This window comes from Gymnogyps californianus, chromosome 1 (genome assembly GCF_018139145.2).
Source record: "Gymnogyps californianus isolate 813 chromosome 1, ASM1813914v2, whole genome shotgun sequence".
In the NCBI taxonomy this organism is placed as follows: domain Eukaryota; kingdom Metazoa; phylum Chordata; class Aves; order Accipitriformes; family Cathartidae; genus Gymnogyps; species Gymnogyps californianus.
In genome coordinates, this window is record NC_059471.1 from 93,895,944 (window position 1) to 93,922,865 (window position 26,922).

Sequence of the window (26,922 nt, forward strand, 5' to 3'; positions counted from 1 at the left end):
TATTCTTGTGACTCTGCTCCTTTTGTTTTTAAAGCACATTGAAAGATCAGATGCAAGTTTCACAAATTTGTTCATATTCGTTCTGAAAATTCTTCCCTTTTACTAACCAAGTTTATACCACTTCCCAAGTTTTACATTTGAAAAAATGGTAATCCTAACCCCAGTAATGTTGGCACAATGTTAGTATTAGGTAAATCACATTCACATGCTCTTAGAATTATTATAAGATTGCATTCATAATTGCACATTGTTAAATCATTCTTTGTGTGGTCAACTGCATAAAACACTACCTATCTGTAATCTGTATAAAATACTACTGTGCTGTTGCCATTACATTTCACACCCACTTTGCCCAGAAGCAAATTTGGGAAACAGTGAGCTGTCAGTGAACAAGTCCCTTACAGGCTTCACGTCATTTCATTTTTATACGTGATGCACTGAACCAGCTGATTCATCTGTAATTTACCTCATTTCATTGGAGGCTGTTAGGTAAATGAGGCTTGCAAAGGAAGGTGCTGTCAGAGCCACTTTGCAACAGTCGGTGGAGATCCTCCTTTTCCTATCTGAAATAGGAGGCAGGAGCGCCTGCATTCTTCTTCTTCTCCCAGACACTTGGTCGGCTTCTTACAGGGCTAACAGAGTGCGTTCAGATTTACAGGTTTCTCTCTGAAACACAGCAGGGCTCACTTTATTTCAGCTGAATTTAGCCCAAAGCAGAAACCTAGTGGTGTATCCCACAGAGCTAATCAAAGGCGATATAATGTTCTTCACCTTAGATTTTTCAACTTGAAAGCATCAGAGTTTCTTTGAGAATATTGTACAGTGCAACTCCAGGCAGAGGTGTTACAGACTGCTACTTCTTTACGAAGTGAAAATTCTCCTGTTTCTGCTGCCTTATAAAATAAAGGTTTTCCTAGTAGAAGAGAACTGGCCTCATGTTACCAAAGCAGATGGATGCTGAGCAAAATTGCAGGCAACCTGGGAACAGGCCTCAGACTCTTCATTATCTCCTTGTTGGAGGATCTCAAAGGACATTAAGCTCAGGAGAGTGACCTTTCCTGTCACATCAGCTGTAGCCCAGGTAGAAGATGAACAGTTAAAAACTTTCCAGACTCCTACCTGCAGGATCTAAAAGTATTCTCTTCCCCTTCTTTCTTTCTCAATATATTGAACAGTCGCACAAAAGATTTATATGGGGAGGACTAAGAAAATCTTTCTCCAAGACATCTAACAGCTTATGCCTATAGAGTGGATGAGAGACCTTTAGGACTGAAAGAAACTTGTGCAGGTCTCGAGACTTGTACGCTTCCTCCTCCCTTCTGCACAGGGAACACCAGTAATGGCAGAAGTACTTTCTATGTCCCTCTGTATCCCTAGTTGCTTAATTCTGAAGCAGATGCTGGGGAGAGTTTGGTGGTGGTGGTAGATGTGATAATAACTGTGAACACTTGGACTGCAAGTTTTTCAATATTCCAGGCTGATAGGCCTACCAGAGAAAGTCAAAAGCTTGATCTATAGTATCATCTACAGGAGACAATTACAGCAGATAAACAGTGCAGGGGAAAAAGTATTGGCCAGAAGGCTGAACAGCATCAGAAAGCATATTGTTCCATTTATCATATTGATGTTCAGTTGTCATGGAGTTTGTGACAGATACTTAAAATATTGTTTTGACGTTTTTTCCTTAAAAAACAATTGGGTTTGAGGCAACACTTATTAAAATGTGGAAGATGAAATGGAATATTTTTGTTCAAATTATAGCAATAATTTTAATTGTTTTTATTTTCCAGATCGTAGCCGATCTGAGATAGATTTGAGTGAATCTTTCTCTGAAGGAAATGAGGATACTCTGAGCATAAGAAGCAAATCTGTACCTAGTGCCTTAGATCAGGAACTGGTGAGTTATAGATATGTAAGTGTTTGTCTGGTGGAAATCCTGTTTGTTCAGACTTAGGAAATCAGCACTGTATGTAAAATATAAGTAACGTAGAGCATTATTTCAGGGATATTTAATGATTTTTTTTAACCAGCTTCATCATCTGAGTATTTTGGCTATAGAATGATTCCAATGAATAGTCATGGTTATAGTTTGTTATTGATTTGCTGTTTTTTGTGTTTACAGGTGAAAGAAATCTGGCCTGAAAATAAATTTCAGGCACTATATTACACATGCTCCAAAGTTCTATTAATTCATACTTTCTTAGATTTTAATTTTGATGCTGAGAGATACTATACTTTAAAGGCTTTAATCTTTGTCTGGTTTTGATTTTCCCCTTACATATATTTTTAGCAAATGAAGGCCCAACTTTCTGTTCTGTCACTGTTGCTTGCCTCTTCTTCTTGTTCACTGTTTTCTCCCATACGTCTCCATGCCTTTTTCTATGTATTCTATGGGCTGCTTTTCATGAAGTGATTCACAGCTTCCCTCTCCTCTTATGCACGTATTCAAGATACACAAGTTGCAGATGTGCATCAATGCTATAAAAGAATTTCCAAGCTTGTTAAATGTGTATGAGGGGAAAAAAAAGAAGTTATTTAAATAGTTCTTCATCTAATCATAGTTTGTTCTGAAGTTTCCAAATGTGTGCTTGTAGCTTAAAAAAACCCATAACCCTCTGTGTTGTGGTTTATGCATTTTGTCTATTGTCATAGTCCTTCCCTACCATCTGCTCTTTTCAGAAGAGCATTGGCCATGGGAGGTGTGTCCCCTTCTTGGAGCATTTGATACTTGTGGCTTCGTGGAAAACAACGTGTTGAGATTCCCATCTGTTTCTTGGATTGTAAGCACTCAGAGAATTTGCCTGCAGCATTGTTTTGTTTGGGTTAATCTTTAAGGAAATAAAAAAAGCCCTTCCTGTGTGTCAGATTTCTGTGGAAGAAAAACTTCAAAAATAAGTGGTTTATTTTTTAATTGTAGTAAAGAAAAAGGATGTGTTCTTGATTAAGAAGCTGGAAAATATTGCAGAAGAAAAACACAAAACAAGAAAATACAAACTTTAAATATCTTTATATCAGTTTTCTGCTCTAATTGTATGGGGTGCAGTAGTTATCACTTACGGATTTCGCTGAGGCAGGTGCCAGAGATGGCCAAGGTCAGAGTGGTTTTCTGTTCTTTGATTTTTTGTCTTCCTCTTATTCAGAGGGTTTATATGGGTTTTTTTCTTCTTTTCTTTTTCTTTCTTGCTGACTCTGAATGAAATTTCAGATTGCATCTCAGCAACTCTCTAACTCCTTTGCTAACACAGGAGACCTCTCTTGTGGCATAACCTTGATTTAGTTGCTCCGAGGTCTGTGAGAGTGCTAATTCCCCTTTAAACGTCATTCATAACAGGGTTCATAGATCTCTGATTCTACCCATGTCCTCGCTTGCTCTGTCTTATGAAATCAATTGATTGCATTCATCAGCTTTAGTGTTACCATATTTTTTTAGGGTAATTTGACTCACAGGAGTCCTTCAGAGTCTTGCCCTGTATTCATTATGAATGCAGTGTTTTGAGATAAAAGTTGTATTCCTGCTGGAGTTTAGTTTATTTGGTGCTTCATATAAGAGGCAAAAAGAAAGATACCTGAAGATAACAGCTCCTGCAGCCTGAGAAAAGTTACAGTTCCTTTTCTCCTGGCTGGCTGGTAGAGCTAGCTGAGGTCCTTCAGTCTCATTCCTGGGTGATGGGAGCTGACAGCAGTGGTGTGGGAGATGCCACATGTCAATAGGATACGCAGATTGCTGGAATTGATCAGCTGAAAAGGTGGCAAAAGGCTTTGAGCCGCTTTGCTCCCAGCTTTATCAGGAAAACCCATTACACATACAGAGAGATCAGCTGGAAAATTGAATGGGTATTATGCTCCTCTAACTTAACATTGCTCTTGACAGTGAAAAAGGACAACCCCGAGAAACCCGCATACTGTAGTATATATTTATCAAGGAGTATGGGGAACCAGTTAAATCTAGTGTTGTGTTCAAGTGTGAGCACCTTATCTAGAGAGGTGTGTGTTGAATTCCTGACCAAGTAGTGTTCATTACATGCTCAGCTGCTTAATTAGAAGTAATTGCATAACGTGCATTTTATAACCCCCACTGGAGACCATGAGATTAATGTCCTACTAGCTCTAACTTTAATAAGCTAATAACAGTAACCAATTATGTAGTTGCAGTTCTGTAACACCTACTGAGAAACATAATTATTGTGGTGCAAAATGAATTAAGAGCATAGGTTAAATGCTAACCATTCTTTTAGATATCTGTTTGCAGACAAAAACTGGTAGTCAGCTAGCTGTTGTTAGGACTCTTTGTGAAGCACTATTAATATTTGAGTGTCTAGACCTGAAACACCCCAGTCTGAAGATGTTGCCTTACTTTTTTTTTGTCCTGTATTTAAGTATTCAGCAATAAAAATGTAGCATTGTTTATTTTAAAGTCCACAGGTATGTATACAACAGTGTAAAGGAAAGAGTTTTGCATGTGTTACCAGGCTTGCTTCTTCCTGTTGTATGGGGAAGCGAGAAAATTGTGTATTCCTGTGCCAAGTTTTAAACTTGAGTACATCACCTGAATTCTGAAGTTGATGAGAGTAGAACTGAAGGGTGGGGGGTGGGGTTTTTGTTTTTATTTTAGGGTTTTTTTGGTTTTTACTTTTAAAGGATTCAGCACTCTGTCTCCCTGAAATAGTTGGCTCTGTTGTGCCTGAGTCTCCATGGACTTTTTCCTTAGAGTATAAAATATCTATGACTTCTTTTTTCTGTGGGGTGGTAACAGTGCCCTGAATAGATTAGAAAGAGAAGAGACCAGCAGAGGAAGCTCGCTGTAAGAACATGAAGCTAAGAGGAATATTTGCTTCAGTATGTAAATTTTGGTCCCAAATAGAGTGATGGCTTGTCCTGATTTCCCTGTGCTCAATATTAAATATGCAGTTACAATTGGAAAGTAGTAATAGAAAACTTTGCATCACTTTCAGCTGGTTTCAGTTCAGTTCAGTCACTGGAGCAAAGGAGAAGAGATGTAACAGCCAGTTTTATGCATACTAATGACAAATGCTCTGCAGATCTTTACATAAACTGACAGTTCAACTCTCCAGCAGCATTTCTTCTCTGCTCTGTTTTTCCTGATTAGCGTAGAAGTCTCAAAGACTCCTGAGTTTGAATACAGTACTTCTCTGTTTAGTTTAAGAGAGAGCGACTAAGCAATAGAGAGTGAGGTAGGTCACCATGTGAGATTTTTATAGCTGCAAAGCAGATATAAGGAAGTTGAACATTTGACTTCCATTAAAACTAAAAGCAGAGTCTTTCAAAATACCTGCCATAAGGTTTAAGGAAATGCTTGAAATTTCCAAGCCACACTTAATAGGATGATAGCTGTCTGTTGGGGTTTTTTCCTCTAACTTTTACTTAAAGTTAACAGTCCTATTAGGACCATCAACCAGATTTTAAGTTTCTTTTTAGATTTTACTTCATGGCTGTGTTTAAAAAATCAGAATTATTTTTTTCTGTATATGAGCTAAAGATGTTACAGTTCAGTCTTGCTTATTAAAACTCAAGCATATATATGAAGCTGTGCAATTACTGATTTTTCCTCCATTTTTACAAATTATTAAAATAATACAGAAATTTAATTATTTTTAAAACATGCACATTAACTGGTTTTTTTGTTTACCCCTCAAATATATTCAGTGTGTATGATGGTAGGAAAAGTTTCTTCCCATGTCGTTTGACAATAACCTGGGGCTTTCAGCGCTGCCTGTTAGAAAGTGGGTCTGTGTAAATGATCCTGTTCACGAAATCATCACCTGTCACCAAAGACAGTGTGAAAGGGTGCAAGTGTAATGCAAATTGTGTGCTTGTCCGTTTGTGTGAGTGTGACTGATACAAATGTGGATAATAATTGGAAAACTGGATTGCTGGATTGTAAAAAATATGTCCTGTAAAAACATGGAACCTGGACTGTAATCAAGAAATCGATCAGCTAATTGCTTCTGGCTATAAACATCTTCAGGTAAACCAGTACCAATGATCCCCTGGTATTGGACCTTAATTCACTCATTTTTTTTGTTAAGATTTGAAAAAGTCTCACCATGTCCCTCTAAGATTTCCAAACCTAAATTCCTGAATGCAAATAGGAGTAAGTAGAATAAGGTAATTCACATGGGATTGTTAGTAGGCATGGAAGTGGGTTTTGTTTATGTGCACAGCTGTTGGCCATGGAAAGGTATGCGCCTCCAGAATAAAATATGAAGTATGTGTGTCAAGTTTTTCAGTTCTTAAGCAATTGAACCCTGAAACCGTAACAGCATCTTTTCCCCTTATGCTGTGTGCCTGTGCAAAGATGTGGAAAATGTAATTCAGAATTCGTCTAGAGATTAGAATTTTGAATGCATCCTGCACTGTCTTCCTAAAGTGGAAAATATATGAAACAAAACTAAGCAACAGAGGCTGACCAAATACAGAGCACAACATGACGACTAAAATGCCTGTTTGTCATTTAGGATTATCTGGATGAAACAGAAGAAGATATTGATGACATAGTGGCCTCTCGTTATTCAAGGAAACATGGACATTTGACAAGTGGATTATCAACAGTAAGATTTTGAGTAGAAAACATATGCTTTTTCCTTCCACAAAACACCATTGTTCCTCCAAAAAGCAGTTTAACTTCATACCACTTAGCAGCAGATCATCTTTCATGCTACGCTTGAGAAACATCCTTTAACATTTAGATAGTTTTTCTATTATATTTTTAACGCTGTTCAAAGCTAAAATGCTGTTCTCTGCAGTGCAAGGAAAAAGAAAACCACGTTGCATACTCATCAGCAGATTTCCTCACATGCTCAGGTTACTGCCAAGCTGATATGTGGAGAAGCCAAACCACAGGTGTTTGCAGTATGTGACTGCTCAGCTTTGCAGAGGAGCACTTAATCTTAATTTACTTGAAATGACGAGAACAAGGCTGTGGTGGGCTCTTCCATCTCAAACCACTTTCTGATTGTTCAGGTTCCTGGGACACAAATACTCATCTGTGTGTTTGCATACATACCACTTCTGTGGCATCACTGTCCATCCCCCAACCCAGGTTCTCCCATTCTTCATGACATGATTGCTATGCCGCCCACAACTGAAAAGTATTTCTCTTTACAGTGAGGAGTAAGATACTTAAGGATTTTGTTGGTGACTTTTCCACCTTTGCAATTATTGTAGTATTTTTCTGTTATATCCTTTTGTTTCTTGTCATACCAGCAGACTATATACTGTAAATCAGATGTCTGAGTCTTGTGGTTGTCTAACTGTTGCAACTTAATGTTGGTTTTAAAAGGATAGCTGTATTTTCAGGTTGTAACAGGTGCTTGAGATGCAACAAAATTGGTATAACAAGCCTTATGCAGTTCATTATGCAGTCTGTTACTCACTGGGAAAGAAAATGGATGATAAAAGTAGCCTTTAACATGTCTAGTTCATGGCTACCTGCTGTGTACCTCATTTTTGGGATCTGACACTTAGGACGTGGGCAACTGATAGCATCTTCAGAAAAGTCGCAGAGCCCTCTGGCCACCCTTCTTCATGACTTGTGCCTAAAAATAGCTCTGGTCAGCGTATAGAGTATCAGAAAACTGCAACAAACTCCAGGTAGGTGAGAGAGTTGAAGAAGCTGAAGAGAGATGAGTCTGTACGCTAAAAGGGAAGAGAAAATTTGGTCCATGATAGTAACCAATGAACTGTCCTTTCTAGACTGCATCCCCATTAGTCCCCGTGCAAGCAGGGCCCAGGGAATGACCACTTAAGTTCTTGATCCCAAAGAGATGGAGTTGGCTGAATCCAAGTTTGGCTTACCTGGGAAGAAGAAAGGGCTGACAAAATTGCCGTCACAGAGCATTTTGGTATCTTAGATCTGGCCATGTCCAGACCCTTTTCCCTTCTGATTTGTGTAGTTCACAGAAACAGACACAACAGTGGTGTGGCCCTTCACACCAAATCAGACTTGAGCAAATGTAGCCTGTTGACACTGCTCTAATTAGACCCACTTACCCAAGGTTGACTATGACTCATTGTCTCCAATGGTTGCTGGTCCCATGGATTTTATAGACAGAATTATTTTTATTTCCTCTGAATATTGATATGAGGGTTGCAGGTGCTTAAGTGCTTTCTCCGTTTAGGCCACTAATTGAGGAACTGCATTTAGAGAGCCTTCCCTCTATGTGCTGTAGGCAGCATTCTGTCTGTGCATTGGGTTTTGTCCTTTGCTTTAGATTTCCCTTTGAACTTTTTCTTAAGCAGACTGTAGCTTTTCCAGTGCTGTAGGTCTGAGATAATCTCACATCTCAATGCTCTCGTTTCTCTGTATTCACCGTGACATGATTTTTAAATGTCACTGCATGCTATGTTAATGGCAAAGTTGCAAATGGCAAGCTGCTTCTCCCTGCAACAGCAGGTCAATTTTACAGGTTCTTTTTTTTTTTATTCCCCTTAAGTGTGTGTTACTAGTTACTAACTTTCCCCCTCTCTCTTATTTTTGCCTTTACTCTGCTTGTTGTAAGCCTTTGAGCCTTCTGCTCTTTACGGATTTTTTTTTTCATGTACTTATCTGTCAAATGACTGTGTACTATTAAGTCACGTTGAAATAATGTTATTAATGAACAGTAGGCTCTAACTGCATGTTTTTTCTTTCTTTTTTTGAATATGAGAATTTAAAGTACAGTGTGGGTACTCTGACAACGAGCATTTGAGGTAAAGGAAGAAATATCTTAAAGGGTAAATATATTTGAAATATACCTGTAACATGAGTGGACAAAAATGGAAATGGAAAGTGGACAGGAAACTGAATCTCAGCATTAGGGTATTTTTGTGTTTTCCCAAAGCTAACACATGAACTGTGTATTTAGTTTTCCCTGCATCCTTCGCTGATTCCTCTCCTAAACATATTAATGTGTTGTCGAGACCCATCACATCAGTAAGACTGAATTGTTCCAGTGCATTACTGCAGCAATAAGAAATGATGCAAACAAATATAATTCTTAGTAAGGTACTAAAATGAGGCTCCGCATCTGCCATATGTGGTGGTTGTTTACTACTTATGAAACTGGAAAATGAGTAGATTTCTTAAGGACATTACATTTAGCGTATGTAATGTCCAGTGTAAATGCCACAGAACAGAGTCTGTGGGGAAAAAAGTCAAGTATATCAAATACTTCTACTAAACTTGTGTTATTTTGTTTGTGGTTTGTAAGCAATTCAGAAATTGTGTTTCCATAAATTCTGGGGTCAGAAGTCATCTATTTGTTTAGGACTTTCTGTGGGGTTTTTTCCCCAGTCATTTATCCCTCGCTGCCCACTTACCTAAAGATCAAGAAAAAGAGTATTTGGATTCAGTAGAGAACAACTCGTCCGCCTCCTCATGTTGGTATAACCTTGTCTGTTTTCTGAAGTGGGCACACAAATTGTTACTTTCCTGTTACAGGGATAATTTAGGCATATTGTGGCACATACTGGGACTGTTAAGTTCACTAACAGTGTCCAAGGATACCCATTTTCATGTATGCTAGAGGTGGAAATGCATAAATGGGAAAGGCTGGAATTTAGCTCGAGGCATGTTAGGAATAGGAGGAAATACGACACATTTGTCAGTGTGTGTTGCTAATTCTCCAGTAATTTTAACCAGTCTTGTTCATGGAATTTCAGCCAATTGTACAAAGGAATAAAAGGACATGCATTTTTTTTTTTTTTTTTTTAAATGAAGGATAAAGAAGGTCAGCAGAAATACAAAAAACCACCCTTTTTTGCCATTTATTATTCCTACATGATGTATAAAATTAACTTTATGGGTAATGATTGCTTGTTCTGGTTTTTCATGTCTGTTGTTGTTTACCGTATTGACACAAGCCTGCTTATCCCTCCAGCTTTCCTTGCTGCAGGGCCCTTAGGCAAGGTGCTCAGAGAGTTGAGTTTTGCCACAGACAAATTCTTTTTGTGTGGTTCTTCCCGTTGACTGTGTTCTTCCTTCCTCCCTGCAGCCGATAAGGAAGGAGGTAGATCAAGATGTAGTTTCCCTTGAGCTCGTTGGTGAGATTTCCAGATACTGCTCTAGCAAGCGGGGGGGGGGGGGAATGTTTTCCCCAATATTCTATTACTGTATTTTTTTTCCCAAAGAGTGACATGTTTAAACATTTGTGTACATTTTTATCTATTCTTACAAACTCCACAGAGAAACCGCAATTTCTTACAAGGGCACCAATCCTGCAAATACAGGAATGCTTAGCTTTTGACTAGCTTAAACAAGTCATGCAGACAAAGGAGGACAAATCCAAATACAATCCAATACAAATCTAAATCTGCTGAGTTGGTGTTCTAAAACGTAATTTGTTTATTTTGATACAGCCGATACTTCATTTCTATTTAATTACCTTGAGCCGTGTGTTGTTCAATACTTGAAGTACATGGAAAACACTTAGCTTTTCTCTGATTTGGTGATACCTTTTTCTTTCTTGCTTGCTATGGCTTTGCAATACGAACTTCCTTTACCTGTCTATATAGGTAAAGATTTATCACTGCACTTATTCTTTCTTATTGCAGCTATCTAATGCTCTTTTCTCTTGACCTTTTGCACTGCCTTCTTTAAAGAACTCCCCAGAAGGCTCTGACAGAAAATGGACGTATTTAAATGTGCCTGAAACAGACGGTGATACTGTGAGTTCTCCTGAATCCTCTGTTTAGCTTACTTTTAAGGTTTCTCTCTCTTTTCTCCTTTTGTGTTGAAGACTATACCTGTGTGTCTTGCAAGGTTCCTAAGTGTTAGGATTTAGATGGTTATATATGTTTTTGAGCAATCTTGCTCAATGACTCAAAAGAAAATGTGCACCAGATTTCTTGAATTCCTTTGGTTCTGGCAGTGTGCATATTGCTCTGGTTTTCTTTAAAAATATTTAGTTCTTTCCTAATTGTAATCTTTTGGAAGAGGAAATCCTCATAGCAATACTCTGTATGGTATGAGTGAAAAAAAGAGATTGGGGGCTGATACATTATGCTGCAGGGGAAAATTTTGTGGGATTTTTGCTAAACTATTTTGGCTTTAGGAAAATTGCTGAAATGGTGGGTATGGAATTTTGCTTATTCTTTTAGAATTACTAATGAGAGGTGGGTGTCACTTTAAACAAACATGCTTTCAGGCCATCTCCATTATGGGAAGTATCCTTATAACTTTTTCTAATGGTTCTGTCAGCAGTTGTCTTATGAGACTCAGTAAAAATTACGTGGACAGCTGAGCCAGAAAGGTGATTTTTTTTTTTTTTTTTTTTTCCTGCTTGGAACTTACGTGAGCTTACAATTTATGTAGCCTGTCTGCTCTTCAGTTCATGCATGAATTAAATAGTGGTAATTTAGATTTAGTTATGTTTATAAATAGGTTTGAGTCCTGCATGGAAAAAACATCAACTGTCTAGACATTTAAGCTATTATTAATTATAGTTCTTATTCCCTTTTACATCAAATAGAAGCAAGTGGTATTTCTGTTCTGTGATATATCTGTTTTCATAGCAAGTCCTACCAAGTGTGACAATATTGCAAGGCTGTGACTGTATGAAAAAAGCAGATTCTGGAAATGAGTAATTTGTTTAAGCCTCTAAGTCCTTTTTCTCTCCCCCTCCAGACTAGCATTAACAGCATGCTGAGTGTGTATAGTGAAACTGGTGACTATGGCAACGTGAAGGTCAGCGGCGAAATCCTTCTCAACATCAACTACAGCTACAAAACAGGTGCCCTCAACATCCTGGTAAAAAGTTGCAGAAACCTGGCCGTTGCGGATGAGAAGAAGCAAAGGACTGATCCGTAAGCACAGAGAAGAATTTCCTTTTAGGCTCTGCTAGGGGTGTCCTCCCCCACGCCACGTGCAGTCATGTAGCCTGGGGTTGTGATATGAGCCTGAGAATTCATAGGATCCAGTTGCTACAAGCTGGTGTTTTGATGATGGTTGGTTTTGGATTCCCTGTGGGAAATGCATTTTCAATACGTTTCTTAGGGCAACGTGTGCCTGTTCTGGGGAAACAGTAGGATTACTTAAATTATTAACCTGTTTGATAGCAGCGTCTGCAAAAGGGCAAAAACTATGAAGGAATAGGGAGGCTGAATTGATTTCTTACTTCTAGAATCAAAACTAAAGTATATGAGAGGAGTGATGTTTTGGAGAGAGGGAGGGATAGAGAGAACTTCAGTTTCATGCATCCGTAGATCCACTTTGCAAGGACCATGTTTTCTGAGCTTCTCATTATAGTTTTCAGTATGATATGTAAATTCTCTCATCAGGAAGTAATAATTAGTGTCTCTAATCATGTGTAATCCTATCGTATGCAAGGTATGAAGTTTTTCATTCTCTTGTATTTTCAGTGTATGTGTTTTCATATGTAACCAGTCAGTAATCGTATACTACAAAAGGGAAAGTGTTAGGAAAGCTTTCTGCATTTCTGAGGATGAGTAAATTAATTTAGCTCTGCCTTTTGTTATTCTGATCCTATCTGAATAACTTTGCTATGTTTGTAGATAAAGACCATGCTTTTCCATGTTTCACATATTCTGTTACATGTGCACATTGTTCAGACTGCAAAAATTAATTTCCTCGTATGTGTTACTGATGCAGCAATGTCAGGTCCTTGCTCAAACTGGTCAGTTTTATTCCTTGCTAATAATTTACTACTTGATCTGCAGATATGTCAAAGCATACCTTCTACCTGATAAGTCCCGCCAAAGTAAACGCAAGACCAAAATTAAAAGTAACAGCACCAATCCAGAATTTAATGAAACGCTGAAGGTGAGAACACTATCTCTCTCTGAGGCTGTGATGAATGTTCCTCTTGTGTTCACAGGCATTTGATGTAAGTGTTCCAGTATGGGGATTAGAATTTGGAAGAGATGCCTCAAAAGGAGTATATTTAAGCAAAACCGTCTAGTAATCCTATGAGTTGTAATTTCTGGCTTTCAGCATTGAGGAAATGTTTTGTTTGGTTCCCCCCTTTATAGGTAAAACTTCTATTAGTTTCTGTAGATCTCTTTCAAAACTGCTGATGTTCCTGTCTAACCTGAGCTCAGAGATGTTAAAAGCACCTTAAAGATTTTGTAAGCCCTAAATTAGCAACTGATGCTGAAATAGAGCTAGATTAAAACTTCCCATCTAAGTGATTTTGAAGAGAAAATAACCTTTTGCAGTAAAATCTTAATTTCTCTGGAGGCTTTAAGTTACTTTTAAAGTAGAACTGACTTTGATAAGAAAATGCCAACAACGACTTCACTACCTGCCTTCCTAAAAAGCTGTGAAGTAGTTCATTTTCTGTTGCAAGAGACGATGACAGATTACTTCCTTGAGGGCTGGTGGAGCAGAATGCCCAGGCTCTTCCTTCCTTGCCTTTTACCCACGTCCACTACAGAGGCTGAACTATTTTGAGCTCCTCACGAGCTGCTTATTCACCTCCGTGGCTCTGTGATGCAGGTGGGAATGACAGAGTTTCTGCCCAGTTCACTGCCTGTCTGGCACCTGGATCACAACACTCCTGGTGATTCCCCTTCCTTGTCGATTGATGAGAGTTATCCCAGCCGGCTGTCATGAGGCCAGAAACTCCTTTTAGTTTCTCCTGAAATATTTTTTTTTCCTAATTTCAGTGATGTTTTAAATAAGTTTCTTATAATAGAGGCTAATAGATGTTCCCTGGCCAGTATACTTGGCTTAACCTGGCTACAAAACCATTTTGCAGACTTATACACACTTGGTCTGGCCACGCTGCTTGCCAAGGGAGAGTCTCTTGTATAGCCTCATTTTTAAATGGTTTATAGTAAAGTTAAGACTTGCCTGAACTGGAAAAAAAAGGTGTTAGACTATTTAGCAAGAAACATAGCACTAAATATGTTTGCTAGTAGGGAACTCGGGGAGGATAGGACCTAGCAGCTTGCTAAAAATGCGAATTGTAACAAAGAGAGCTTACTTGAATTGCAGGTAGGTAAGCAAGAGCTACATCTGTTTGCCCAAACTGTTACTACTGTTAGAAAAGAAAACTAATTAAATCTGACTGTATCTTCCCTCTTTGACTGTTATTCCGTTGTTGCTAAATATGACATCTCTCACAGTGGAACTGTTGGCATCTAGGATTAAGCACTGTAGACATATCTATATGTGAATAGCCTACTTGTGTGGCTCGCCAACTGACTTGACTGTTTCAGCTTTTGGAGAATATGTGTCTGTGTCCAGACGTTGTTCTTGATGCAAAAAAGAAGACATCTGGGTCTCCTCAGCTAACACTAGGAGAAGGCTGAATTTCAGGGAATTAATGGACCTTTTGCTAAAAGCAGAGTGTGCAGAGCTAGAATTCCAGATGTTTATAATTTTCTGTGTATATGCGAGAATATGTTTCTTCAGAGGATTTTTTTTAATAGCTTTCAAAACCAGCTATGGTTACTAAGACTGAGATGCTTGGTGAATGCTTTGCAGATGCAGTTTTACTTGTTTTCAGAACAATTTTTCAAAAGTTACAAAGATACAATTGAAAAGGAGAGGAGGACACTATTTCTAGAAAGTAGTGTACAGCAGACTCTCTTTAGGGATGAAAGAACTAGTGGGGTTTCTTCTTAGAAACTAAACTTTGATGTTGATCTGCTTCTTTTACATAAACTTATAAGGGATTAACAGGATCATAGTTTTAAGCATTGTAATTTACTTTATAGTCATAAATACCCAGTAAATAATACAGAAAAAACAGTCATGATAGTAACATTAATTACCATTGGATGCATACTGCAAAGAAAAGAGTTAGGCTTAACATTAACGTTATGAGCTTTCTAGCTAGATCAATCTTGTTTGCAAAGAAAACAAATCTCTCTTTCATGCTTTATTTGTTAGCTGCTGTGGGCTTCATGAAATTGAGCTAGAGCTGTAAAAGGCTCCATGGAAACTATTATTTATGCTTATTCTGAGAGTTTCTTTTTCTCTTTTTCTGTTGGTAGTATGTCATCAGTCACACACAGCTAGAAACCAGGACCCTGCAGCTTTCTGTCTGGCACTATGACAGATTTGGACACAACAGCTTCCTTGGGGAGGTGGAAATTCCATTAGATTCCTGGAACTTTGAAAATCAGGGCGATGAGTGGTTTGTGCTCCAGCCCAAGGTAAGGATTTCCAGGGGCTGCTGAAAGTGTTGCAAAGCAAATTTAGCAAGGCTTAATTATTTTTCCTTTGGAATGTGTTTATAAAACAGTGACTTTATGAGTGTCTAATATGGTAATAAAAATAATATCTTTGTTCTTTAATCAATCAAAACATACTGGTTTTAAAGTCTTCATGAAAACTTTACACATGATTGGCTACTTAAAAACAAACAAACCCCCCCCACCTTTTAAATAAACTATAAGTTCATCTTGTAATAAACTGCAGTGGATAAATGACCTAGTAAAGAAATTGATTATTTTTTAAAAATAGCACGTAAGCCAAAGGACTTTTCTACCACTCCCCCCTACCCAACCCTTAACAGTTGATTAAAGAAATAGATCTCTTTTGTTTCAGTTCAAAGTGCTTCACACTTTTCAGCTGTGACAAAATGACTTATTAATCTCTTATTCACCTTAACTAGGAAGGTACAAATAGGGCTTCTCAGCAGGCAAGTCAATTGGTCTGTGAAACAGGACTTGCATTGTACTTAGCTAAGGATAGGATGACTTCTGTCTCTAGAGCACCCCCTGCTTTGGCAAAGGTGTTTATTTTTGGAAGAGATTCAAAGAGCTATTGTAAACTAGAGGATTAAAGGCTTCTGCCTCGCTTGCTCCTGCAGCAGCCAGAATCCCCAGAAATTCCAGTTGTTTAGACTGCCATTTCAGAAAGTGTATTTTTCTTGCTGCAGAAAAATCCAAGGTTTTACTGCAAGTGATGTGGAGATAGACTCAGATGACTGGTTTGCTCTGTGTTCATTATTTTTAAGGAAATAGTGTTACATTCAAGGTTTTAGGAGGGAATGTTTGATTTGTGCCTTTCTCTCAGGTGGGAGATGGATCTGATTGCTGTATAATTAATTTCTAGGTATAGCCCTTTGCAAGGCTTACATCTAAACCATCACAAATTTATATTTTAGTAAATAATTTGCCAGAAGATATATAAGGAAATTGGTCTCTTCTTTGAACACTTACGTGCCTCACACTTTATAAGTGGCAAGGAAGATCATTCCCAGTTTCCTGGTTCAGCATTGTTAATAAGGGTGACCACCAGCTCTTCCTTCATGGTCCAGACAAGGTGAGACCAGGAAGAGAAAGTGGCTAATGATGGCAAACGTGTTTCAGTCAGCACTGTGTCCAGGCCAGGATTATACAGTCCTCCTTACAAACGTGCTACGTGTAAGTTACTTTTGTTCAGTCTGCTCTTGAAGTAGAAGAAATGTCTACTACATCTCTGTCATAGCTCTGGCTGGTGTCAGATGTTGCTCTTATTTACTAGCCACCAGTCTACAACAGTAAGATACACATCCAGTATTTGTTTTGCTTGCAGTTTATATGGAGTGTTGGTCTGAAATTGAGCTTCTTATCGTGCAGTAGTCTCTTTGTCATCTCATTTCAATCTTTGGGGATTTGTGTGTGTATTGGTGGTTTCTTTTAATCCTAATGGCGGGGGGGAGACAGTCATGAAGCTGTCCTGCTCAGGAAAAAAGTAATGAGGCACTAAGCATTTCAGCCGTTCCAGCTGTAAGGTGTTGTCTGATTATTTCCAAACCCATTAAAAGGATTTTTAAATGAGTTCTTTTTTACCAAAGAAAGCAAACACAGAATTGGTCTTGTCTGCCTCCTAAGTTGTTATAAATAATGTTTCCAAACTTAAAATGCTGCTAAGATTTTTTTATCAGCAAAGATAATATATTTTTTCAAATATCAATTATTGCATTTTGAATTTTAAAAAAAGCACAGGTTAATACACATGCAAATTATATGCTGTTCTCCCATATGATCTGCCTGATCGAGACAGGAATGCCAGTGAAACATTTCCTGGGTTTTATTACAGCACTTTATTTGTTCTATCATGAATCATTTAGCTGCTTTAGTGAAAAGGTTGGAGACTTTAAGACCTGTTTCTTCTATGAGCATTGAATGTCTGTTTTCAAGAGGAGTGTGGTTAAATCAGAAAAAGAAGAGAAAATAGTTCTGTGGTTAAAGAGGGGGCAGAGTCTAGAGCTATGTTATATGTGGGTTGGAGGGGGAGGCTGACAAATTGTTCCTGACATAGAAATTATACCATCACTTACTCACCAGTAGAATGGAAAAAATAATCCTTGCTGCCCTTATGGGAAACTTGATCCTAAACTTGCATAGTTTAGACCATAATTGAGCTGCCTGACTGGCAAGATTTAGCTGTTGTGCAAATTATTCCACAGCCATTTACTACAGGTTTTCTTTTGTCCTCTGTTGTAGCAACTGGCATCAGACAGTGGTGGAGACAGGACCGGTTTTCTCAGAGTCAGTGCAGGAATGCCTGTGTTGCTGTAAAAATGCTTCAAAGTCTCAAAAGGGCCATGTTTTTATCACTAAAATTGCTTTGTTCCCTGTCCCATCCTTGTGTACAGACTTAGCCCCACCTAAACATGGTTAGTGCCTTAGCCTGGAGTCTATGATATGAAGGCAGTGCTCACTCTGTGCATATCACTGTATATATGTCTGGTGGGGTATTTTTGATTCGGTTTTCTCTTGATAATAGAATTTTGACCTTCCTGGGGAGTCAGGAAACAAGCTGAATGCATTTCAGAGAAACACTGTCACTGATCAGACATTCGTCTATAAGGAGTTATTTAAAGGCTTGTGTGGGTACCTTGGTGTGTGTCTCTCAGCACTCGAGGGTCTTCTCTCTTTATACATGTGCTTTGTCCCTGTTGAGAGATCAGGAAGATTTGTTGATTTGTACCCAAACCTAAGCACTGAAGCATGTAGAGAAGCGTGAGCATCTGGGTAGTCCCACATCCATTAGAGGACATCACTGAGCAAGGTTAGCATATGCCTGAGTTTTTCATAGACCTAATCTCTAATGTAAATGTACAAGACTCCTTTTTTCACTGCACTTTATTTTTCTAGAAGTCAGTTTGAGATGGCATAACATGTTGTCTCTGTGTTGCATCTACTGTTTTTAAAATGTAGTTTCCAACTTCTTACAATGCGAATGGAAGTTCAGTGCACACCAGTGAAGACCTACTGTTCTTCTAACAGGATGCTCTGAAGAGCACTGAATGCATTCTTTCTGGGCAAGATTCAAACATTAATAAAACAAAAAGATGCAAAAATAGTAGCTGTGTGGAAAAGAACACTAGGAATAACAGTTTTCAAGAAGTTTTTCTATTTCAGAGCTGAACTCTGCTCTCTTCCCTCGCCTTGGATTCCCACACCACTATTCCAAGAGTGACTCAGGAGTGACTCCTCTAAAGTACATGAAACCAATTACGGTTTAAAATCCTGATTGGGGGAAATAAGGGCTGAATGTCAGCTTAAATTAGCTACAGTTTGTGTGTCCAGAAATAAGTTTGAGGGTTTTTTCCTGTTTGTTTGCTTCATTATTCATGCTAGATATCTCTCTGTTCACTGAACAGTGCCATGTGGCTTTCTTATTCTTCTGAGAGCTTGCATTCCCTAGCTCATAAAGTTTTCTAGAATGGGATTGCATTCAATCTGGAATGTCTAATTATTTGGAAGTGGGCTGGTATGTCTTGATATGTTTAAGAAGTGTTTTAAACACTATATTGGTACAACAAAATTAAAATCAAAAGGAGAAGGTGAATGATTAACCTTAGCTGGATTTCTGTTTTGTTTGTTTCTTTCTTTTCAGGTGGAGGTTGCGACAGATGCTGGGCTTCAATATAAAGGAGAACTGACAGTTGTTTTACGTTACATTCCCCCAGACAGAAACCTAATGCTTCCTCTAGGGCAGTTTCAAGGTAAAGCAAACATTAATGGCAGCGTATGATAACATCCCTCTGAGTACTAAAAATCATTACCTAGTGTGAAATAATGGTATTAGTGAAGACTGAAATCATACTTAAATATAGTATTGTCTTTATATGTGGAAATTTTGAAATGTGAGTATGTTTCTCCTGCTCCATCCTCTTCTCTTACATTGAACTTAAGGAGAGAGAAGGGAAGAGGAGTGTGCAGTGAAGTGTTGATGCCTGGCTGTGACCTAATTAAAAAAAATTCAGACATTAGATAACATGATTGAGGACAGACACATAGAAGTAAATTGTCTGCATCATAGTCTGTGGGTTCTTTGTTCAGCTAGTTATATACAGTGTATAGCTGATCAAAGTAATGGACTTCACTTAGTTCTTCATGCTTAATTATCCTTAAGCTTACCTATCTCCTCATTTTCATGCTCTTTTCACGCTGCTTTACCTCTGCTCAGTTTTACTGTATTACTGCTGTAATTCAGTCCTGTAAAATATTATTTGAATTCTTTAGGGTAAGCCATTATTTTCATCAACAATGAACAGGGGGAAATAGTTACTAACTCTTTGCATTGTAGTAGCATGAGGAACAGCAATCTTCTGAAGTGAAAGCAATCACTGGGTAGCAACTGAGTGTAGTGGATATACCAGACAGGTATATCACTGTCTTAGTGACAGTATTGCTTGTTAGCATTAGGATTTGATAGATGTATTAGACTTTTTTCTTTTTCTTTCTTTGACAGATTACATTCCCTCTGCTAGCAGTAATTCCAGGGTTTTCTCTCTTAAAAGCTAATTGTTATCTGAAAAGTCCAAATATACAGTCTGCATTTTTTTAAAGTAGTACATTTTAACATCACTCCTGATCTTTTTTCCTGATGTTTTCAGCCTGACTCAGTGTGTACGATCCCTGCTGATAAGCCTCTTCAAATCTGCAGCAGCAGCAAGTACATGTGTCCTCATGCTGCTGTTCAAAAGCAGTAGTGTGTCAGTGAGCTCCGTGTCCTTTGTCACAGTCTCCGAGGAGCTCTGCATCCTTACACATGGAATACGTGCGGTGTATTTCTGTATTTTAAGCTTTGCATTTATACTTTGCTTGTGGTGTAGGGCTGCCTTAACATCAGTGGTGGAAGTGGATTCTGAAAAGAGGGTAGGAATTACAGGACATGCAGTTCTTTGTGTTCAGCATAGTAATCCATGAATACTTATATTCAGACAGGACTTCAGATAGGGCACTGTGTTGTGTCCGGCAAGGACTAGCTAGTCACATGGTCAAGTTCTTTATCAAATATGGTGTGATTTTTCTGTCCCTGCCTTACTAGTTTCTCTACCCATAGAGAATCAGAATCTCCTCATAAGGAATACTTCAATCCTATTGCAGTAAATGATTTAAAAAAAAAAATCTAGCCAAGACAATGTACACTTCCAAATCAGTCTTGCAGTGTATATATAATTTCTGATGATGATGATGTTGCAACTCTGTTCTATGTATAGGAAAGAAGAGCTTTAAAAAAGGAAAAAAGCGAGACTCTCACATGCCATCTGGAGGTATATTAGAAGTCCTCATCAAAGAAGCAAAGAATTTAACAGCAGTGAAATCAGGAGGCACATCTGACACTTTCGTGAAAGGGTTTGTGGTTTTTTCCTTCCCTTTTTTTTAATGGCTGCACTGAATCATACTTTGGCTGACCCGATTTTTTTCAATCTATCTGTATATATGTGTATGGAGTGTCAGTCCAGAAAAGCCACTGGCACCTCAAAATGGTATGCTGAAGAGAAGGATGCTGTGGAATAAGGGCAGAGAGGTACGAGTTGTCCCAGTGGTTAAATAAAATCGTATTTAAATACCACTCAGTCAAGTGGTACGGAACCATTCATACAGAAGTAGCCAGTGTGCTAATGTGCACACTGTTACAGAATATAACGTTTGGTAACACAAAACAGATCCGCTGAGTCGGCAGAGAGAGGTGGGTGAGTATTCATCACTCCTGGAGGCAAGAAGTTGTAAATTAGGGCTCTCACACTGGAGATGATACCTGATCTGATGGTGACATTTACATTTTCAGGAAATTGAAACAGTACTTATTTTTTACTAAGAGGAATAGCCAGACTATGTCCTGAATATGAAACTTGTTTTCAGGAAGATACAAGTCTGTTTGGATTCCTTCTGAAACTGCAAATAGCACCTATAAAAGCTGGCATACTCCGTCAAGCTGAGGTTCTTTCTAATGGATGTCACCTGAAACACGTAGAAAGAGAACATTCATTATCTGTGTGAGGACATTCTGTTTTGATTCAAGTAAATACACTAAATGAGGAAAGATTTTTCTCTCTTATACTATAAATAGTTTTGGGTTTGGGAAAGCTCTTTGGCATGTAGTACGGTGTCAAGGAGCACATTTAAACCCTGAGGGTTCCCAGGAAGTCTATCACTGACTTCAAACATAGTGTCTTAACTCTAATTGTGTCTCGTTGTTAATATTTAATATTCTTTGACAGAAGATGTTTAAAAATTCTGCTCTGATGGCTTTCAGGTTGGATTTTAAAGATGCATCATTTTGAAAAATTAAGGTCTCTGTCACTTGTATGCCTGTGTGCATGTGCGTACATAAAGATATATATAGTATGACATATATGCATCTTTTTATTAGATAAGCAGCATTTTGTGTTGGACAGTCAAAATCCAAACTATATAGAAAATGCTACATAGAGGATATACTTGTGTTTGAATAAAATGAACATAATCCTGCATGCCTCATTATATTGGATTTTCCATAAATGTAAGTTATGCATTTGAAATATTACATTTAGGAAATAATGGATAGCTTAAAACGCTTTTCTTTGCCAGTTTTTGCTCTCAATGCTAGCTTTCAGAATTGCTGATTTTTAGATATGCTGTAGTTCATTTAGCAACAGCACTTAAACTGTTACTAATGGTGACCATCCTGCCTTTAATTCCCTGGTGGAGCTGAGAATTTGATCTTGATCTGGTAGTGTGCTTCAAACTATCAGTAAGCTCATACACTTCATGTAGAAGAAGTCTGAGCTATTCTTTCTATGTATTTGTTCTCCCATGCCCACTCTCTTTGCTTGGTATATGTGAAGGCATTTTCTTTTACTGAAAAGAGGCTGTCTGATCCCACTACAGCTTGTTCCCACCTGGAGCTTGCAACAGACTTCAGGGAGAAAATGTTGTCAAAGCCTTTTCACATTAGCAGCAGCAATGTGTGGCCACTAATTCTCTGGACTATCTTTAGTTAGTGGTGTTTGCTGTTGCTGACATGGATTATTCAGTACAGTGGAAGAGGAGTCTGTTTTCCTTGGACTATTGGTCTGTCGTGTGTCATGGCCAAATGCACAATCAAGTTGCCATGAACAAGTTGAGGTGCTGCAGCAGTCTGATTGGCACCGTTAGCCTGATCAAGGTCTAGTGATTTGTTTGTATGTGTGACCCTTTCGTATTTATATGCAACCACACAGTTATTCCATTAGCTTTGCTGAAGGAGGTGGAGGTACAGACTATGAAAATTTGTACAGACCTCTGAGTTTCAGCTAGAGTGTTAAGTTGTTTTAGTTTCACTAAAGGAATTCTTGTGAAAAGCTTGTCAGACTTTACAGCATTAGTGTTTCTGCACTCAATAGGGTATTAGGCAATTCAAAGTACTGGTGCTAAACTGCTGAAGTTCCTTCCTTATCCATCATTTCTGTTTATTTCTGGAGGACCTGCTGTCCTGCTTTGAGAGGGGGACTGGACTGGGTGACTCCAGAGGCCCCTTCTAGCCAACATTTTTATGATCGCGTCTATATTTAGTCTCACTGAAGTAAAAAGTTTGTGGTTAAGACCCAAGACATGGGGCAAGGAGACCTAATTTCAGGTTTTGCTGGTGATAACTGACACTGTAGCTATAAGAACAAATGGAGCACAAATGCTAAATATGCACTTCAGGTATATGCTTAATTTAATAACAATGGGGAATAGGGTCCTGATCTTTGAGTCTCTACATGATTGTAATTCTTTGTGACTATTATGCGACATCCTGTCTACATATTCAATTTTCCTTTTTTATATCTCCCAGATACCTTCTCCCAGATGACAGCAAAGCTACAAAACACAAAACTCCCATAATAAAAAAGAGTGTGAACCCCCAGTGGAATCATACCTTTGCTTTCAGTGGCTTGAATTCAAGGGATATACGTAACGTCTGCCTAGAACTGACTGTGTGGGACAAGGAGTCGCTCTCCAGTAATATTTTTTTGGGAGGTGTCCGTTTGAGCACTGGAAATGGTAAGGTCCCACCTGACTGGTGATTGTGTTTCTTATTCTGCTCTCCTTCTTCCCCACCCCACATGATTCATGTATATGAGGGACAGAAATGTTACTGCATGTATGGAAAGTATATGGGAACTTGGGGAAATTGAAAAGGGAGAGAAGGCAACAGGTAGTCTGTAGATGATTTAGTTCTTTCCTTCATTGAGTGAGACACAAAAATTTGGTGCCCAGTTGTACTTCTGCGCAGTCTGGAAGAACTGGGCATACCTTGGAAGTGTTTCTTAGCATCCAGGTGAGGAAGAGGAGGTTACTATTGTCCAGCAGCAGCCTTTCTGCTGATGATGGTGTGATCTGGAAGAAGTGTGGGTCCATTCCTCCTCTGTTAGGAGGAAGTTGCTTGTGGTGCAGAGTGGGGTTTATGTGCCTCTGCCCACATGCCACAAAGGAGTGTAATGACAAACTGGTGCTCTCCAGGAGCTACCTGTTTTCAGTATAACTCCCTGTACAGGTGGTAGTGTGAATTGCTTGTCATCTTTCTCATACGCTGTTGGACTGCATAAGCAAGGATATTAAGTAACTGCTTACTAATATGCTGAAATGCCTCATGTTTTTGTAATTGCCAGGTGTAAGTAATGGCAAGGAGGCTGACTGGATGGACTCTCAAGGGGAAGAGCAGCACCTCTGGCAGAAGATGATTGACAGTCCTGGAGCTTCTGTGGAGGGGATATTAATGCTGAGGTCCAGCATGGGAAAACGCAGACTCTGAAAGACTTTAACTGTTGAGGGGTACCACAGGTACCCCTGACTTCAGTGGTGTTCAGGTTCTTGTCGCTTTGCCCATTTGAAAGTGGGGAAGGGTTGTACTCTTTGCCTTGGATATTAAGGCTTCGAGTTAGATTTTAATACATTCTGCACTTTCATGCACACGTTTTTAACCCAGGCTTCTTGTATGGATTATGTTTCTCCTGAAGCCAGTGAGAATTTGACCTTGTATAGAGATCGGACTGGCTTCCTCTGTCCCTTCTGGTGACTGGTGTGCAGCTGATGAGCACCTCTGCCTGTGGGGGGCACGGAGTGAGCAAATTCTCTAGTTAGTCATTTAGTAAGTAATGCCTGGTTTACATATCTCCTTCTGGGTCAAAGATGGCCTAGAAGACAGCAGTGATACAGTACAAACAGATTCAGAGTGTCTGTGGTTTGGTATTTGAAAGATAAAAAGCCATAATGTCATGAAGGATAACAAACAAAGTTTCTTTATCATGTTTGCTTGTTGGGCTGTGTGGTGTGCAGGATGGCAGGCTTGGGACCAAGCAGCCCACCAAGGAAGGCCAATGCACTGTGTTGCACACTAGAAAGAGGCAGCAGGTGAGCTGGTGTACAGTGCTGGTGTTCTGGCATTCTCTGGGTTATTTTAATGCACTGTATAAAAGGCAGACTTGGTTCAACGTAATCAAAGAGCCTCTAATGAAAATAAACTGTAACAAATCCTCAGTTTCCAGAACTACATGGTATTACTGTGTTTTTCATTCAGTTGACAGCTCTAGCCAAGATCCTCTTGATATCATTGAACAGAGGGAATATGTTCACATGCCTGTCCCCATCTGATGAGTTGCTGAGATGAGACACATACTGGGTTTGGACATAGTTAGCTAAGACCTTGATTCAACATATCGTGTAGTAAAGTGATGTGATTAAAGCACATGCCAGAATGATTTGCACAACTGTGGAATTTTCTCTGAATGGGCTGGGATCCCATTCAGGCATGCCCACGCACGTTAATTATTAACCAGAGTAGGATTTTTTTCTCCTGAACATCCCCTTGTGAGTTAACAGTGGATTTAATGATAAGAGTGGGTTTTGGCTAGTTCAATCATTAATCTTATTAACCGTGACAATTGTTCAACAGCAATTTTGCCATTTGGTTTCCTACAGTGATTTTACACCTACTTAGAGCTCCCATCCTTTGGGGACTTAGCAGGTCATATGTGAAGAGCATGCTGTTTTGAATAGTTGTTGTGGGCTACTCCTACCATAATGAGATAGGATTATAATCTCTTTTCAAGGACATGTCTGCTTGCAAGATTGGATAATAATATAATTGCGTGGCATGTGATTGCTCAGGGTATAAGACAAAGGAAGATCAGTAAACTGAGCAAACAACAGTTCTCCTGAATTTTTCAGAATTAGAACACAGCTTCCTATTTGAACTGGTAAATTCACCTATAGCTATTCCTACCTTCCCCCCCGCAATGTTTTATTTTTGGAAGCAATGTAGGATTAGTACTAAGGAAATTAATTGAAATATATGGAAACATAATCCTTACATAAATTACTGGAAAAAACCAAACTTTCAAAGAATGTATCATTCCTTGTAGCTCAAAACACCAGTATTCAAAGATTTCTGTGAAGAATAAAGACCATAAAATCTAACTTGTTTGAGAGATACAAATGTTGTTCTTCACAATCCAGAAATTGCAAGAAATCTAGATTGAACAACAGAACATGAACTAATAGCTAAGTAACTACAGCTGGAAATTTTGACATCTGTAGCTGTCCTAGTGTACAATTATGGACATGTATTTAGAGCTGAACCCAAAACCTTAAAATTTAATGTCTTTTTTTTTTTTTTTTAAGATATTTTATTCTGGTTTTGATTTGAGTGGCTTGATACTGTGGGGAAGTTTACAAGCAGTCTTTTAAAATCCTAATATTATTAGTTTTAAAAAATGTATTTTTGTTAAAAACAGTATCTTAGTTTTAATAAAAGTTTGTTTCATTATGAATATTTTCTATTAAAATTCTGATATTACTTTAAAAAGTCATTAGAAGTACTGCTTGTCCAGTTTGAGACTCACAATTTTCAGAAATTACTAAGTCATCTTTGAAAATAAAATTCCCTTACAGAATCTCAGTTTGGGAACCAAAAGCCAGTACTTGCTCAAGAAAACTGACTTCATTTTCCTTCTTTATCTCTTCTTAATTTTCTTCTGAAGTCCTGCTCAAATTGGGCAGTGAAGCAAGTCTAGTCTAGTTTTAGCTGGCTTTTCATTTTATGCTGCAGATGCTGTGAGCTGATAAATTAGAGCACAAATATCAAGCACGTACATTTTATGACCTTTTTCCTATCATGATAGTCTTTCCTTAAGTATTAGATTTTTTTTTTTTAATCAGCATCCCCCAAAGTGAAACCAAACCTAACTTTTGGCACCTAAACTACCTCTCTCTCTAACAGAATCGGCCTGAGTTGTCTTGGTTGTTTGTACTGCAAACCTGCATTTATTTTGGGAATAATAATATTATATTGACATGGAGGCACAAGCTTGATTTTTCACTTGCTGGAAGTTGATTCAAAAAGGTAAAGCTTGTTAAATCTAAAGAAAATGATTCTTCAGGGTAAAATTCAGCTAGAGTTGTAGAGGAACACTGGGCAGTCGGATGGTTTGGTTTTGTTTCATTTTGATGGTGAAAATGGGAAAAACAGTAAGAACACAAAAAGTCCTCCAAATTGGACCCCAAAATGGACACCTTTTTCTCTTGCCAAATTGAAAACCTTAAAATAATTTTTAACTGAACTAAACCTTTTACATGGAGTACAAGAGTTTGTCTAATTTTTGAATCGTATTTTCTAACCTTCTAAGCCTGAACATTTTAGCTAAATCAAGTCTTGCTTTGAAAGGAAAAAGTCTGTGCTTTACTACTTCAGCTTCTGCCCGTTTTGTCCGATGGTAGAGTTTGTGA

General features: G+C 38.5%; 1 protein-coding gene across 1 annotated transcript in view; it reads left to right on the top strand.

Moving 5' to 3' along the window:
• Window positions 1-25,865, top strand: part of SYTL5 (synaptotagmin like 5) — a 93,465-nt gene extending 67,600 nt beyond the window's left edge. The window contains exons 9-18 of the mRNA XM_050915035.1: window positions 1,791-1,897; window positions 6,477-6,569; window positions 10,600-10,665; window positions 11,624-11,802; window positions 12,676-12,778; window positions 14,959-15,120; window positions 18,800-18,908; window positions 20,409-20,544; window positions 22,991-23,199; window positions 23,808-25,865. Coding sequence (XP_050770992.1) covers window positions 1,791-1,897; window positions 6,477-6,569; window positions 10,600-10,665; window positions 11,624-11,802; window positions 12,676-12,778; window positions 14,959-15,120; window positions 18,800-18,908; window positions 20,409-20,544; window positions 22,991-23,199; window positions 23,808-23,950 — 1,307 coding nt within the window. The 3' untranslated portion in view covers window positions 23,951-25,865. The remainder of the gene's footprint in view (window positions 1-1,790; window positions 1,898-6,476; window positions 6,570-10,599; window positions 10,666-11,623; window positions 11,803-12,675; window positions 12,779-14,958; window positions 15,121-18,799; window positions 18,909-20,408; window positions 20,545-22,990; window positions 23,200-23,807) is intronic.
• The last annotated feature ends 1,057 nt before the right edge of the window (window positions 25,866-26,922 follow it).